This window comes from Cladophialophora immunda, assembly GCF_000835495.1.
Source record: "Cladophialophora immunda strain CBS 83496 unplaced genomic scaffold supercont1.3, whole genome shotgun sequence".
Taxonomy (NCBI): Eukaryota; Fungi; Ascomycota; class Eurotiomycetes; order Chaetothyriales; family Herpotrichiellaceae; genus Cladophialophora; species Cladophialophora immunda.
In genome coordinates this window covers 455,543-470,107 of record NW_015622543.1, presented here as the reverse complement: position 1 = coordinate 470,107, position 14,565 = coordinate 455,543, and the positions used below count along the sequence as shown (strand labels likewise).

At 51.6% G+C, this 14,565-nt stretch overlaps 6 protein-coding genes across 7 annotated transcripts in view; 4 read left to right on the top strand and 2 right to left on the bottom strand.

Moving 5' to 3' along the window:
* Positions 1 to 1,696, bottom strand: part of PV07_04761 (uncharacterized protein) — a 2,608-nt gene extending 912 nt beyond the window's left edge. The window contains exon 1 of the mRNA XM_016391604.1: positions 23 to 1,696. Coding sequence (XP_016249123.1) covers positions 23 to 1,528 — 1,506 coding nt within the window. The 5' untranslated portion in view covers positions 1,529 to 1,696. The remainder of the gene's footprint in view (positions 1 to 22) is intronic.
* A 529-nt stretch (positions 1,697 to 2,225) lies between these two features.
* Positions 2,226 to 3,952, bottom strand: PV07_04760 (uncharacterized protein). The gene is made up of 4 exons (XM_016391603.1): positions 3,617 to 3,952; positions 3,389 to 3,563; positions 2,493 to 3,337; positions 2,226 to 2,437 (listed from the first exon to the last, which is right to left on the bottom strand). Exons 1-4 carry the CDS (start codon positions 3,875 to 3,877, stop codon positions 2,342 to 2,344), a joined length of 1,377 nt encoding a protein of 458 aa, XP_016249122.1. The 5' UTR covers positions 3,878 to 3,952; the 3' UTR covers positions 2,226 to 2,341.
* A 161-nt stretch (positions 3,953 to 4,113) lies between these two features.
* PV07_04759 lies at positions 4,114 to 6,291 on the top strand. Of its 2 annotated transcripts, XM_016391601.1 has the most exons (4): positions 4,114 to 4,270; positions 4,326 to 4,382; positions 4,435 to 5,040; positions 5,088 to 6,291. In XM_016391601.1, the coding sequence occupies exons 1-4, from the start codon at positions 4,265 to 4,267 to the stop codon at positions 6,051 to 6,053; spliced, it is 1,635 nt and encodes a 544-aa protein (XP_016249120.1). In that variant the 5' UTR covers positions 4,114 to 4,264; the 3' UTR covers positions 6,054 to 6,291. The 2 variants fall into 2 exon arrangements, with proteins under 2 accessions (XP_016249120.1, XP_016249121.1); XM_016391602.1 differs by having other exon boundaries at positions 4,114 to 4,382.
* Positions 6,292 to 6,528: 237 nt separating this feature from the next.
* Positions 6,529 to 6,865, top strand: PV07_04758 (uncharacterized protein; the record flags this gene model as incomplete). Its single annotated transcript, XM_016391600.1, has 3 exons — positions 6,529 to 6,560; positions 6,612 to 6,726; positions 6,782 to 6,865. 3 exons carry the CDS (start codon positions 6,529 to 6,531, stop codon positions 6,863 to 6,865), a joined length of 231 nt encoding a protein of 76 aa, XP_016249119.1.
* Positions 6,866 to 7,261: 396 nt separating this feature from the next.
* On the top strand, positions 7,262 to 9,701 carry PV07_04757 (uncharacterized protein; the record flags this gene model as incomplete). Its single annotated transcript, XM_016391599.1, has 5 exons — positions 7,262 to 7,337; positions 7,387 to 7,454; positions 7,511 to 7,639; positions 7,689 to 7,922; positions 7,974 to 9,701. The coding sequence occupies 5 exons, from the start codon at positions 7,262 to 7,264 to the stop codon at positions 9,699 to 9,701; spliced, it is 2,235 nt and encodes a 744-aa protein (XP_016249118.1).
* A 41-nt stretch (positions 9,702 to 9,742) lies between these two features.
* On the top strand, positions 9,743 to 12,505 carry PV07_04756 (uncharacterized protein). Its single transcript, XM_016391598.1, has 2 exons — positions 9,743 to 10,186; positions 10,236 to 12,505. The coding sequence occupies exons 1-2, from the start codon at positions 9,966 to 9,968 to the stop codon at positions 11,026 to 11,028; spliced, it is 1,014 nt and encodes a 337-aa protein (XP_016249117.1). The 5' UTR covers positions 9,743 to 9,965; the 3' UTR covers positions 11,029 to 12,505.
* Positions 12,506 to 14,565: the final 2,060 nt, after the last annotated feature.

Here is a 14,565-nt window from a genome sequence, read left to right as displayed (position 1 = left end):
GGGGGGAGGGCGAGAGACTTACGCTGCCAAAGATCCACGAGGCCGTCTCCTTGAACAGACTCCCCTCAGCGGCCTGTTCACATTGCTGGAGCCAGTCTTCCTCAGCGTCCGGGAGGGCCTCGATGACGCCCTTGCACTCCTGGCGGCCACTGGTCTGGCGCCGGGTCTCTTCGGCGCGCTCGATCATCTGCGAGATGAGCTCGACGTGGATCTCGATGGCGGGCGGGATGTTGCTGAATGGGCCCTGAGGCCCGGTGATCATGCAGAGGTTGGGGAACCCAGGCACAAAGACGCCCAGATAGCTGGTCGGGCCGCGAGGGTCCCAATGCTCCTTCAACGTCTTGCCGTCCCGGCCTCGGACTCGCACTCGGTTGTAGTTCCCGTCGATGGCGTCAAAGCCGGTGGCGAAGATGATGACGTCCAGTTGATGCACCGTCCCGTCACTGACTTCGATCCCGTCCGCGGTGATCTTTGTAATCGGCGTCTCGTTGACGTCGACAATCTCAACATTGTCCCGGTTGAACTGCTCGTAATAACCACCGTCGCATAGGGGCCTCCGGGCGTAATAGTCATGGGGCATCAGCTTCTTCGCCTTTTGGGGATCTCGAACGGTCTGGGCTATCTTCTTGCGAATGAATGCGCAGGCAGCCTCGTTGGCCTCGCGATTGGTGGCGACGTCGCTGAACCCGCCGAACATGAACCGGAAACCATTGCCCTTCTGCCACAGTGCTTCGAAGATCTGTTCGCGCTCTTCCGGGGCCACGGCGTGGTAGGGGGTGTTTGACTCGACAAAGCCGAAGCCGCACACCGAGTTGCGGACCTGCTTCATGATCTCGGGGTAATGTGCGTTGATGTGTTCTCTGTACTCTTCACTCACGGGGGCGTCGCCACTGGGCACGGAATACTGGGGGTGCCGTTGGAAACAAGTGAGTGTCTTGACCTTCTTCGCGACGTCCGTGATGACTTGCACGCCAGTCGACCCGCACCCGATGACGGCAACTCGCTTGTTCGTGAGGTCCAGCTCTGGCCTCCATTTCGCGGTGTGGCACATCTCGCCTCGGAAATCCTCTATGCCGGGAATATCGGGATAGTTCGCTTTCGAGAGCAGGCCAAGGGCCGTGACAAGATACCTCACGATGAAGACGTCGCCGGTACTGACCTCGACCCGCCATACACCGGCCTCGTCATCCCAGTCCGCAGATATCATCTCCGTATTGAACTGCATATGCTTCCGTAGATCATACTTGTCCACGACATGTTCCAAATAAGCGAGAACGTCTGGTTGCTTCACGTAGTGGTGACTCCACGGGTAGGTCTGTAGATCGTCTTTATCCCACGAGTACCGGTACACAAAACTTTCCGTGTCGCTCATCGCTCCTGGATAGCGGTTCCAGTACCAGGTACCGCCCACATCGCCGGCAAAGTCGATGACCTTCACAGAGAGGCCGAGAGACAGCAGTTTGTGGAGCTGATAGATGCCTCCGAAGCCAGCGCCCACGATCAGGGCGTCGAAATAGAGCTGGCTCATGCTGTCGAAAACGTTATGGGTTCAGTTCCTAGTGTTTTGAAATCGCAGTCGTGGGCTCTTGCAAGGCTGCACAAGCGGCCTATTTGGCAGTCCATTTAATATGTCCCAACGTGGCGCCTCCGCAGGATGCGATCCTCCTCCATCTGCGCCCCGGCTCGCCGGGGCCCGCCACGGAAAACGAAAACCGTGGAAGTGTCTGCATGATGGATGAAGCCTCGCTGAGCAGACCACCTCCAGCGACATTGAGACCGAGCGCAAATCAGATAGCCCATTGGATTCAATTTGAGGCGCCCCTGCATATCACTCTGATACGGACGTTCGACGTGGCTCATCGAATGTTGTCGTGGGGGTATTTCCGCCTCTTCTTCTTCCTCTTCATCATCAATTCGCTTGTAACTATCAAGTCCTTCCATTGTTCGGGATTCTGTTGAGCTTGGCTTGATCGCTGATCTCATCGCCGCAAGTGTCTTCGGTGATACCGGAGAGTTCGCATGGTTGTAGAAACGGTATGGGACGGTGGACTGACTGTTGCAAAAATGGTTCCACGGATGATTGTCGCCGGGTTCCCAGTCCGGTTTGACGACTGACGAAATCTTACATCCTCCTCTACAGGCCAGTGCAAGCAGCTTTCGTCGACTACGCACGTCCTGTGTTGCCTTTTGGCAAGAGTAGGGTGATACTAATAGACATCATTACAGTTCAATAGACAGCAAGGTGGCGATCTTTCAAAGGGTCTTTGTTAGGCGTTTCTGTCTTATTTACAAGTTTTACACACCAGAATGCGCGACGGAAATCGGATGAACCACTCCCTTCTCAAACTGTTAAACCTATCTCAGACGCAAAAGGAAGTCTGAATAGGTCTCCCACTGCCGATACCGATGCTTTTGACTCCAACAGGCTCTTTGCCGCCTATGCACAGGTTAGACATACTAGTATTTACCAACAGTCGAATGGAGTCACTTACCGCCTTGACTTTGTCTGAAGATACCTTGTCGATGGACGAGCCAATCTCATCAATTTGGAACGCCTTCCCGCCCTCGATGAGTCCGTTTCCGGTGGCTTCCAGACCAGCCTGTGTCTGTTGTCCAGCCTCAAGTGCTCTGAATTTCGCCAATGCAGTAGCCTTCTTGATGTCTTCTTCTGCCACCTCGCCTGCTGCGACCTTTTTAAGCGTGTCGACTGCGTTCTTGCTTGCTTTCGCGATCTGAGCGGCATTCCCGCTGAATGTGATGTAGAGGAGACCAGCATCTGAATAAGCGGCATGTTGAGTAGAGACTTGCACTTGAGGGAAGTCATGTGCAGCTTTAGACAGTAGGGAGAAGCCTGGGGACCATTTGATGCTGCTTTCTCCTCCGAGTAAGGTGGCAAGGACTGCAATTTCTGGTTTGTACGAGGATCCGGCGGTAAACGAGCTGGAACCCTGGAAACCGATAATCAACACATTCCCAGATCCGTGTGCGATTCTCTCTTCGCCACCATAATATTTGGAAGCAGGGCTGGACAGTTTGGAACCGTTCGGAGTGTCCTGGAAGAACTCTCCCACCCACTTGGAGAATTCAGAGTGACTAGCACCATTGGCGACAACAGCAATATTTCCCTTAACGTAGGCACTGTCACTGAATTTCGCAACGTCTTCAGCATCAAGGTACTGGAGGATCGGAACCGAGGAAGTGGCATATAATGGCTCGCCCAAGCCGCGGTGGAACGCAACACCATGTACGGAATTCAGGGCCAGTGACAGAGGGCTTCCGAGGAGACCCTTTTGCGCAAGTTTCATGACATGAATCACCTCTTCATTGAGCTCGTGTGCTGTACATTGTCAGACATCAGGGTTCCAACTATACTTGCAAGGGGACCAACTCGTGTATCTTGTTTTTGATATGACTTCTCCCAGCAACTCGGTGAAATAGGGCAGGTCTTCACGCAGGAACTTGGCTCGGAGGACGAGGTTCTCTCGGGAGTGGTATGCAGACAGCTCACCGCCGAGAAGCTCAGCCTCTCGGGTAATGCGCAGAGTTGATCGTTTCGTGGTGGACTAATTTTTGAGTTAGCTGAGCGATCATCGCTGCCGGTACAATGTTGATAGACCTTGAAAGCAAACTTTTCGAGAGCGTCGGAATAGCCAGGCAGCGGCTGGTACCGAGTACCAGCTTTTGCGACGACGGTCAAAGTAGTCGTTGGACCTGGCAAATCTCTGCTGGCGAACTTGACACCAGACGCATCCCCCGTCTCATATTGAAAGCTGCCGGAAGCAGCTGCGGCTAGACCTCTCCGGTGGAAGGAGGTGACAGGAATATGACGACTGCTAGCTCGCAGGGCTTTAGAGCCAAGCGAAGCTGGAGAAGCCATTGTTCAAGGAGCCTCGTGGTGAATCGGGGAGGTGGTAATGCAACAGATGCAGTCGAACAGGAGCTTCGGGATGGAGTCAAGCTTCAATTGATTCTACAGAATTCAAGCTCGCCCTGATTGGCTCAAGGGAGGCAGCCACTCACGTTGCATGCTTTTGCCAAGCCCAGTCCCAAGCCCCCGCAGGGATCCGCCCCGTCACCAGAATTTCTGCGGACTTGCTGCCAGCCTTGTCTCTGGCAAAAGTTTCTTCTCGAATCCCAAGATGAAAGTACCCAAATGAAGTCCTCCCTCTTGCGGCATTTGTCTCCAAACAATCTGAGATGAAGCAGTGAACGAATTGTCCTCTGCTAGGCGTTAAAATCCAATTCTGTTTTGTTTGTGTTCGAGATGGAGGTATTTCAGAAACACCGGCAGATTCAGAGGAATTTGCTTAACTGAGACGCGGCAGGAATTCTCGCAGCTTTGCTGCCGAATCGTGGAAGACGCCTATGGTACATTCCTCGCTGTCAGGAACCCATATTCGGCGTTTATGCACGAAATACTGATGTCTGATGCAGCAAATCTTTCGACAGCTGACCCAAGTCGGGCGACTTTCTATCAACCAGGTCGCTCAAAAATGTCGTCTTCCGCTCCGCCAAGTGAAGACTGGCATGGCGAGCTTGATTCAACTACGGCTAGTCTACCATCACACATCTCCAGAGGGCTCATCGACCTATCAAGCGAACACCAGCAATGCATACAACATCATGCGTACCGGAAGACTTATTGAACTTGTTGAATGGAAGTTCGGATCTGCGGGCGCGGATATTATGGAACACCTGGCTGTACTGGGATTTGCTACCGCGTGCGAGCTGGAAGCACACGTTTTAGGGCATGATGACTCGTCCAGGTTGATGGACAAGAGTCGTTTCCGCGCGCTGCTGAAGCATCTAATTACTTCCAAGTTCATTCTCACCGTTCGCGAGGCACATTTCCACTCACCGTTTGACTCTCGTCAGGATGCAGAACGCTACTTACGCGGTCACGGGTTGCTCCTTCAAGGAACGGCGAAGAAAATCAAAATCGATGGTGAAGCCAAGGTGGACGCCGAGCTCGAACACCGTCTAGATGGAAATATCTCTTGGCCCCAGGTGTTGCATGAACTCGAGGCGAACTCCAGCCAAGTATTGACTATTGTCGCTCTGTTTCGTTCTTTACTGATTGGAAATAGGCCAACATCTTGCTCTCGGTCGACTATTCAAATTTGATTCTTTACACTCGCAATGAAAGAGTGGCGGAAGTTGCTGAGAAGATTTTCGGCCGACGCACGGCAGAAGTTGCACGGGCAGCTTGTTTGCAGCTTGAAGACATCGACCCACGACCATTGAAACTCCGGTTGTCGGATAACCCTGCGGGATCGTTGCAGAGACTCGACTTCTCCCAGATGAGCCACTGTATTGCTTCGGAAGGTCGACCAGCAATGAGCAATGGTCAAAGCAATGAAAACGGATGGCTCGCCGGAGACAAACTCCTGAACGGCCATCAGGATTATAGAGCCAATGGGACGAGCGGAGATCATCAGTTCATTGAATACCAGCTGGGTCTGCTGGCAGAAGGGCCGTTCGCCTTTCTCTTGGGCGATCCCGTCACAAGGACCTGGGCAATTGACAAGAGCAAGCTCAACAATTTCTTGTGGGATAAGGAGATGCTGCGTCTTATCGATGAGAGCGTGAGCGAACCGGCGCTCAGGATTGTTCGCATGCTGGCTGACAAAGGCAAACTTGATGAGAGAGCAATGCAGGACGTTGGCCTTCTGAACGCGAAAGAACTTCGGAAATCGCTAGCACAACTGCAGATGAAGGGCTTCCTCGAGCTCCAAGAAGTTCCGAGAGACCCTCAAAGACAGCCCAAAAGCACAACCTACCTCTACTTCTACGACCCTGAAAGGGTACAAAAAATATTCCTAGACAGGCTGTACAAAACAATGTCGAGATTGTACGAGCGCCTGCACCTCGAACGAGACAAGATATCGTCGACTCTGAGCAAGGTTGAACGGAGTGACGTCCAAGGAAGCGAGGAGGAGATATTATCACCAGGGGAACTGGAATTGTTGCTTCGCTGGCGACAGAAGGAGTGTTGGTTTATGACGGAGATCCATCGTATAGATGCTTCAGTCGCCATACTTCGAGACATATGAATCTACGCTTGCCAAATCATCATGTTGGCAACTTGAATTGAGGATTCAACCTGTTCTGCCATCTCTTCTGCCATCTCCAGATATGTCTCCTTGGGTTGCATTTTGCATTCCGCTCAGATTCTCGTTGTGAATTATGTAGAAAGAGGTATAGACTTCAAGTCTGACCAAACAAGAGAGAAAAGAGTCATACTGCTGCTTCAGGACAGCTGTCTTGGGAGGCAAAGGCCTTACACTCTACAAACGGCCAATAGAACCCGGTCGTAGTTCGGAAAACGAAGAAGAGAATCCGTTTTTGGTGGGACAAGGCTGGCAAGGCTGGCAAGGCTAGCCTCCGCATCAACATTGTTCCGGGAATAACCTTGGCAAGCTAGGAGCTTCCCTTTGGCATTCTGGTTGCGCAGTTTACTCTCCCCCATTGATACCGACGTAGAGCTTCATTTCTCCTCAAACGTTTGCACATCTCCCAATCGCCACCATGGGCTTCGAGTGGAAAGCAGCCGGTCTCACGTATGCTGAGCTCTCCTTCCTTATTTGCCTGGTTCGGGCTAACGTTGACAGCTACAACCGATACCTCGCCGTTGCCGCTAGAGTTGTCCGCAGATCGTTAAAAGAAGGGCCCAGACTTCAAGCCGAGAGAAGAGGCGATATGGATCTGAGATTCGCAAAGTGGCAGGTGAGCTCACTCCGCAGCTTCTGTCCCCAAAGGCTTTCCGACTGACACCGAGGAGAACGGCAAACAAGGAGAAAACAAGAGCCTGGGTGCCGCAAACGCTGACGCTATGGCTGAACATGCTACTGGGGAGGCCAAATAGAAGGAGGCTGCATCGTGCAGGACGCATCAATGGCGAATGGGAAACTGTTTGAAGGAGCCAAAAATCAGACTTGTACATATTACACCGAAGACTTCACTGCGAAGCTGGATGCGTGCCTGCGGATGTGCACATGACATTTCCAGAGCCTGTAAAAATTCCCGTGCCATAATCTTTTCAACTTTGCATCCACACGACCTTCGCATCCCAAGTGCACCTCTGCACAATTGTTGTCTGCACGTTGAATGCCTCGCTAGCACTCCGATTTGTGTCTGGACTCATTCCGCGTAGGATCGAGTAAATTTTGGGCTCGCCGCTGCGGGGACGTCTGTCGACTGTTGGGGGATTGTGCCCATCGTTGTACTTGTTCTCCTATTCCACTAGAAGGGAACGGCTGTCATGGTTCAATCCCAAATTGTCCACCCCAATGTCCAGATATCCGAAATAACGAGAGAGTTCTGCAGTGCTGCATCAAGTCAGTCCTGATCCTCACTTTGTCTCAAACCAGACTGACCTTCTCATAGAACTAGCCGGTGGCAAGCTGGTCAAAGATGAACACTTCACGTTATATGAGGCCGTCAGCGCCCTGGAGGTTTGATATCTCTTTATTCATGCCGGAAATAGCGTGAACGCTGACTGAGCGACCAGATTGGCGATCCGAAGATGGATAGCGGGTGTACTGCTTTCGACGCGGAAAGCGATGAGGAGTTCGACCCCGCGAGGACCGTATCTGCAGAGGAGATCATATGGCTGATGGACCAGTTGATGTATCGCGAGGTAGGCGACCCCAGCTTTGAGCGTAGAACGATCGTGTGACCTCCGACAGGCAGCATGGCATATGGGATATCCTCTATCTCAGACTCTATTTACTTCGATACACATCGAACGACTCCTCTGGCCTCAACCAAAACAATTCTCTGACGCTTGCTTCTGGAGGGATCATCCCAGTACCAGAGATGCGTCTTCTCTCCTGCACGCCGTTTTTCAGTCCTACTGTGTGGGCCTGATAAAATGTTGTGATCTAGTTCTCTCAATGGTAGCGAGCCAACATTTTTACGAGGTAGGGACAGCAGGAAATACCCGATATAAACTGGCAGCTGATGATATGCAGGAGGAAGACTTCGCTCCACAGATATACAATCGGCCTCTCCTGCATGACTTTTCCGTTGGAGAGGTGATGGACTCGTTGCAGGATGCACATGCTTTTGTACAAAACGGCAACCTCCCGCAACCCCTGATGGCGGCATTGAAAGACAGGGTGAATGCACGGTCTGCTTTCCTTCGGCTATTGCACAGTTGTGAGCTCCGCGAACGACCGGCCAACTCTACTCTCGAGGGAAATCTTGCTTTGATCAAGGCGATTGAAGAGACTTCCATTCTGGGACGCCCAACCCCCACTGTTGCTTTCACTCTGAAGATGCAGCGGGGGCTGGCAAGCAGTGTGCCACCGAGACCGATGATAGTCATGGAGAAGGAGAAGGCGTTTTCCTTCTTCCGCCAACTTCTCACAGATACCACGACGGCGTTCCAAATGCTTGATATTACATGCAGCAGCGACCTGCTAGTTGCCTACCAGAGGTTCATGGCGCAGACGTCACAACCTGCAGTGTATGTTCGAGCGCTCCTGCAGTCCTTCTTGAACATTGACAACACGGTACTGGGCCGATACACCATTGACCACTTCGTCACTGAAGACATGCATTCTCTTACACTCCCAAGTGCTTTGCCGTTGGGGAGCAACAAAAGCGAAATCGAGGACATTCCAGAAGATCAGCAGATTGACCTCGGCGCTAAAGTGGATTTGTTTCTGAGTCGTTACGGACAGTCCTTCCTCAATTTCTTTCGGACTTACTGTCTGAACCGCTGCCGAGTGAGGCGTTCAATGTGCCATGCAGCCCTTGAGTGGGATCAAATTCAAGCAGAGGCCGAGGATCTGGATACTTTTGTACAGTCTATCCTGGACGAACAGCCCATTCCTTACCCCAATGGCGAGGAACCCACCTTTTCGTATTCTTTCAGCAGCTGGGTATACCATTACAAGCTGATACAACTTCAAACTATCCTCCAGATGGGATTTGAACTTTCCATTTACGCTCCGCACGAATTTGCGGAGATGTACTGGTATCTCTCATTCCTGTCCAACTCGCATCTCTCTCACCTCGAAAGGATCAGTTTTTTTGTGTCCTCGAGTCGACAGGTGGATGCACACCGCCGCGATGAGGTTCAAATTACCCTGAAGCGATTGTATCGCCATTTCACTTGGCTCAAAGCCACAGAGGCCATGGCAAAAGCTCTGCACCGAGTCTTCGCCGTCACGCAACGTCATGGCCATCTGCGCAAGCCTTCCCCTGCGTATGCATCAGACCAACTACGGTATGAGCTGAGAATGCGGCCCTTTCTCAACCTCTCCATCCCCGAACCTATCGACTTTGATGTGGCTCAGCATTCCTGCTCGTTACAGGACCTCCCCGACGCAACCGTGCTCGAGCAGGCAACGGCTTTGGTGCAGACGGCACGAAAAGCATGGGAGGAGGTCTTGAGGAGCGGCTGGGAGACCAACCCTCCCCGAGTCGCAGATCCCAAAGCTGGAAAGGCGGCGGAAGGAAGAAGCAAGGCAATCGCCCCGATAGTGGAAAGTGAGTGGACACAAGACGTCCGAAACTCGATGAAGGCATGTATAGGTACAGCGATTGCAATAGCTGCCCTTAGTAAAGCTCTGCAGGGTACAGGGAAAACCACCACGGGAAGCGGCATATCGAGTCTGAGGGTGGAAATCCCGCCGGTTGGGGATCGAGACCGCTGGCATGTGGCGTGGCCCGTACCCAAGATCACCAGCTGATATCGAATACATTCAAGTAATAAACACCATGCCAATGCCATTATGATTTCATCGCATCCCATCGCTCTCAGTAACGAACAGCTCCAAGTCACTGTGAAGTTTCCACCGGAGGAGGGCGCAGTCTGCACTGACCGCATCCACTAAGCATTGTCTCCAACTCTTAAATATTTTTTCTCTTCCCCGCAAAACAATTTGGCACCAGAAGCCTTCCACATTCACAATCCTTGCCATTTCCACAACCTCAGCCGGTGGTCCTCTCTCGCTATGGCGTCTGCCTACAAGTCAGCCATGCGGTCAGGCGACGCTTCTGACTCCGACGAAAGCGGTTCAGTTGTATCTGCAGAGAGTAGCTCAACCCTGCGTGCTGAATCGTCTAGCGGAGAGGAACGTGCCCAAAGCCAGAAAAAGATGAATGATCTCTCTCAACTGCCTCCTGAGATTCGGAATCGAGTTCTGATGCTCACTTCCCGTGGAGTCTCCTACAGGTATATCCCAGCCGACATTCTTCGTACAACTGGTCGCTAACATCTGCAGACACCGGCATCTGTTAAATGACCTCCATGTCCTGCTTCCTCATACATACAAAGATACAAAGCTCGATACAAAATCTTCCAACAACTACAACTCCGCGCTCAATGGCCTCGCTGACCTCCATTCCTGCAATTACGTCTTCTTCCTGGAAGCACGGAAACACGGTCAAGATCTGTATCTGTGGCTCGCACGTGCTCCCAACGGACCCACGGTCAAATTCAGCGTGACCAATGTGCACACGATGGCCGAGCTAGGGTTCGGGGGGAATTGCTTAAAAGGTGGGCGAGGCGTCGTGGTCTTTGACAAGAGTTTCGATGAAGAGATTCCGGGCCAGGAATATCGCTCGCTACTACGGGAGATGTTCAGGGGGGTATTTTGCGTCCCGCCAAAAGGTGTACGCGGCATGAAACCCTTCATTGATCGTGTCATCGGTATTTACGGGCTCGATGGAAAAATTTGGATTCGTGTGTACGAGATTCGCGAATCAGCACCAGACAAGACAGACAAGGAGCGTGTCAAAGGGGACGACGTGTCGCTGGTTGAGATTGGGCCTCGACTTGTCCTCACTCCAGTCGTTATTCAGGAAGGCAGCTTTGGGGGCCCGGTAATATTCGAGAACAAACAATTCGTCAGCCCCAATGCTCTCCGAGCCGAGACGAGAATGCGCAGAGCCAACAAATATGCAAGTCGAAGGGGTGGTGCTGAAGAATTAGCGGTCAAGCGGAAAACCTTGAGTTTGAATACGGGAGCGAAGAGAAAGAGATCCGCACTCGACAACACTAAGCTGTTTGGATGAACAAGACCGTTTGCAAGTCTGGTATGATACCAGCAAGAGGATGAGCCGGGCCAAAAGTTCCAACCAAAATTTCTTCAACACGGCGGCTCTTGCTATTGTCACAAAAGAACAGAATCCAAGGAAGGTAAAAAGTGCAGAAGTGCTCTGTGGACTTATCGCAACGAACTTCACATATCCGCGCGCAGATCTGAATCTGCCGGATCGAACACCTAAACCATTCGTGAAATCTCACGATGCGCCAAAAGCACTCTTCTGGTCACACCAAGCTACCACGGTTGTGGAATGTCTTCTATCATATGGTGACGTTGAATTTTCATCACCATTCATGAACCGGAAGCTTGAATTCAGACTTCTGGAAGTCTTGCCGTCCTCGGGCACAGGACTTGTCGGGCGCCAGAAGTCATGGAAGTGATGTGCGCCTCCACAAGCGGAGGAAATTCTCCTCTGAGGAGGCTCAGGGTCATTGATTTCCAATCTGGGGGAGAGTGATTCCACGCTGTGCGCACCCCCTGCTTGAGCGAGCCAGCTCACCTGCAGTGGATCTTTGTCTTGCCGACCTATTTTTGCAGTCGGCCTTTCCAATGAGCGTCCTTCGGATCCGGGAGTTTCTGGAGCCGAAGCACCATTTGCAGGAATAGATTGAAAATCTATCCCGATATCTCAATTCGGCCGAGATGTCAGAGGTCACCGATTATCTCGACGTAGAGACGATCTTGACCCGCATCAAACTCACCTTTGAGCCCTTCACGTTCCCATTGGTTTTATTGAGCGACATAGAGGAAAAAGGAATTGAAGACTGTTCCGGGAAAGGTACAACGACACTTAATAATGCACGAAGTGCCCGTCAGTGTTCACGATTCTGAACTTCCCCAAGAGCTGTCCCCATTATTATGATTGTGTCTTTCCCCTGGATTTCTGCGGAGGGAGTTTGACATGGCATGGCAACAGACGTATTGTCCTGGCTATCACTGAAGCCTTGCAAGAGACGCCCGTGATCCGTCATAGTGCGAAACTTGCGTGCCTACAACTGCTGCCATTGGGGACGATGTGAGCACAATGGTGAGCCTTGGACTCTTACCAGTTAGTCACGGCGTGATATCCCACGGGAAATGCCATGTTGTCATCTAGTCGGCGCAGCTACAACATTGTAGCCGTTCAGGCTACGCGCTATACTCCGAACAGGCATTCAATCGACTGCTTGCATCGGACGACGACGGACCAAATGGCGGAAGCTGCGAATAGATCGGGCAACTGACTCACTAGGCTAGCCATTTTTAGCTATGTATCGGGTGGGGCGCCTCAGACAATATGGAACATGCAATTCTTCAGCAAGTTTGACTAATTCCATGTAGACCTGCTCATTGTCGGGTTCACGATTATACGGAAATATTCATTAGCAACTGATTCATAAGCAGGGTACTACTAACTGCTCGATTACTGGGGTAGAAGGAGGTCCCTATGACCATAACTATCGTCCTCTCCATAGGGGGTCAGTCACTATATAGGAAGTTGCAATACCTGGGAGCTTCGACCATGAATTTTCGTTCATACTCTGATAAGCAGTGCGTTGCGCCTCAAACCCATATAGCTCCCTCTCACGAGATTATCTGGTGTCATCATCTTGAACTCTCGCCCTCTGCAAACTACAAAGAATAGCCACAGAGGATCGACAGAATGCCAATAAAATCGCCGTTGAAGATTGTGTTGGGAGTAGCCAATGTGAGAAAGCCATTCAACAGTTGGTATCGTTGCTCATCAAGCATAATTAGGTCGGGGACAAGTCTCTGGACTCGACTGTCCGTTACGACACACCTGAGGAGGTAAATGCCTACCTCAATGCGTTCTATGGGCGTGGTGGACGTCAAATTGACACAGCCCGTGCCTACTCACCAATGGCTCCGGGTTCGTCAGAGGACAGACTGGGTGCCGTCGAGGCGGGAAAGCGATTCTCCATCGACACCAAGGTGTTTTCTCTGACACCAAGCAGCCATACGAAGGAAAAGATCAAGGAAAACATCGACACGTCCTTGTCGGTGTTGAAAATACCAAAGATCGATGTCGAATACCTGCACGTGCCCGACAGAACAACACCTTTCGAGGAGACGCTGGCGGCGATCAACGAGGCCTTTAAAGAAGGCAAATTCGCACGCTTTGGTTTGTCCAACTACACAGCGGAGGAAGTGGGCAAGATTGTTCAAATATGCGAAGAAAAGGGCTTCGTTAAGCCGAGCGTCTATCAGGGGCAGTACAACCCCCTGATCAGAAGCGGAGAGAAGGAACTCTTTCCGATTCTGCGAAAGCATGGAATCGCTTTCTATGCTTGGAGGTCTGCCACAACCCTGATGGTCTGTCGCCCATGAATTCGAGTGCTAACATTCAGAACAGTCCAGCGGCTGGTGGTTTCTTTGCAGGAAACCACAAGCATATTCAGCACGGCGCACGATTCGATTCATCGGTAAGTTTTCGTTTACCTGTGGCACAGCCTACAGACAAGATGTGTCAAGTTGATGTCTACCCGCTGACCTGGTCCTATAGACCTGGTTGGGTCAAACATACTCGTCCGTGTACCTGAAACCCAACATTGAAGCCGCTACAGACCGCGCAGTTGAACTCGTGGCTAAGCACGGCATCAACGGCCACGCTGCAGCGTTGAGATGGACTGTATACCATAGCACGCTCAAAGAGGACTTCGGAGACGCGATCATCATTGCCGCCTCGAGTGTAGCTCAGCTGGAGTCCAACATTGACATGATCGAGCAAGGACCCCTACCAGTCGAGGTCGTCAAGGCCATGGAGGCGTTATACAAAGAGGTGGAAGGGACCGAGTTCCCTTACCATCTGTAGTATCTTAAAGATGTCATTTGATCAGAAGATTAGAGGTTGTCCTGAAGTCTGCCCACGTGTCCTAGAAATGCTTGGAAAGTTCAGTAACGTATAATGCTAGTAGACTATTAAAACCATAGTGCAGATGGGACTGCCACAGCCTTGTTCCCTTTTGGTGCCATTGAACCAAGACTGATCATGATGGATAAGGACTCCGCACTGTGTATGGCGTTATCTGAAGTGTTGCGGTGTCATTGTTGCCGCGTTAATTCATTTTCCCCCGGCATCATGCTCACGAGGCTTGCCTTTTGATAGTCGTGGTGTGTAAAAGTAAACAGAGCAGAGGTCAAAGAGAGGGTGAACGACCATAAAAGCGGCAAGGCGGCCATTTGTTACTCATCGGTGACCGCCAAGCAACAGTCACAAACTATTGACCAGGCTGCCCTTGCGCAAGGCTCCAGAATCTTCTTTTACAAGACAAGGCTGCACTTTAAAAGTGCTCTGTACACAATTCCCCGACGTCTACATCTCTCACTGATATCAACCGTGACTATCCAATCTCATAGCGTGACTCGTCCGCAAGCAAGCGGCGTCTGCAACCCCAGACTCACCCCAACTCGGACGGGGGGTAGTACCACAAATGTGTAGGTCAAACTTGCCGCGATCCTGCTCAGATCACAGGGTGCCCGACAGACAGAGCCATTCATGAGCGTG

Bases quoted from the DNA above. Each gene is read 5' to 3' on its own strand.
- PV07_04760 (XM_016391603.1), bottom strand. From the start codon at position 3,877: ATGGCTTCTCCAGCTTCGCTTGGCTCTAAAGCCCTGCGAGCTAGCAGT. The intron at 3,338-3,388 runs GTTGGTCCCCTT...GACAATGTACAG, and splicing joins ATCAAAAACAAGATACACGA to CACACGAGCTCAATGAAGAG. The intron at 2,438-2,492 runs GTAAGTGACTCC...ACCTGTGCATAG, and splicing joins CTTCAGACAAAGTCAAGGCG to GCGGCAAAGAGCCTGTTGGA.
- PV07_04759 (XM_016391601.1), top strand. The intron at 4,383-4,434 runs GTCAGGAACCCA...TGTCTGATGCAG, and splicing joins CCTATGGTACATTCCTCGCT to CAAATCTTTCGACAGCTGAC. The intron at 5,041-5,087 runs GTATTGACTATT...GATTGGAAATAG, and splicing joins TCGAGGCGAACTCCAGCCAA to GCCAACATCTTGCTCTCGGT.
- PV07_04756 (XM_016391598.1), top strand. From the start codon at position 9,966: ATGGCGTCTGCCTACAAGTCAGCCATGCGGTCAGGCGACGCTTCTGAC. The intron at 10,187-10,235 runs GTATATCCCAGC...TAACATCTGCAG, and splicing joins TCCCGTGGAGTCTCCTACAG to ACACCGGCATCTGTTAAATG.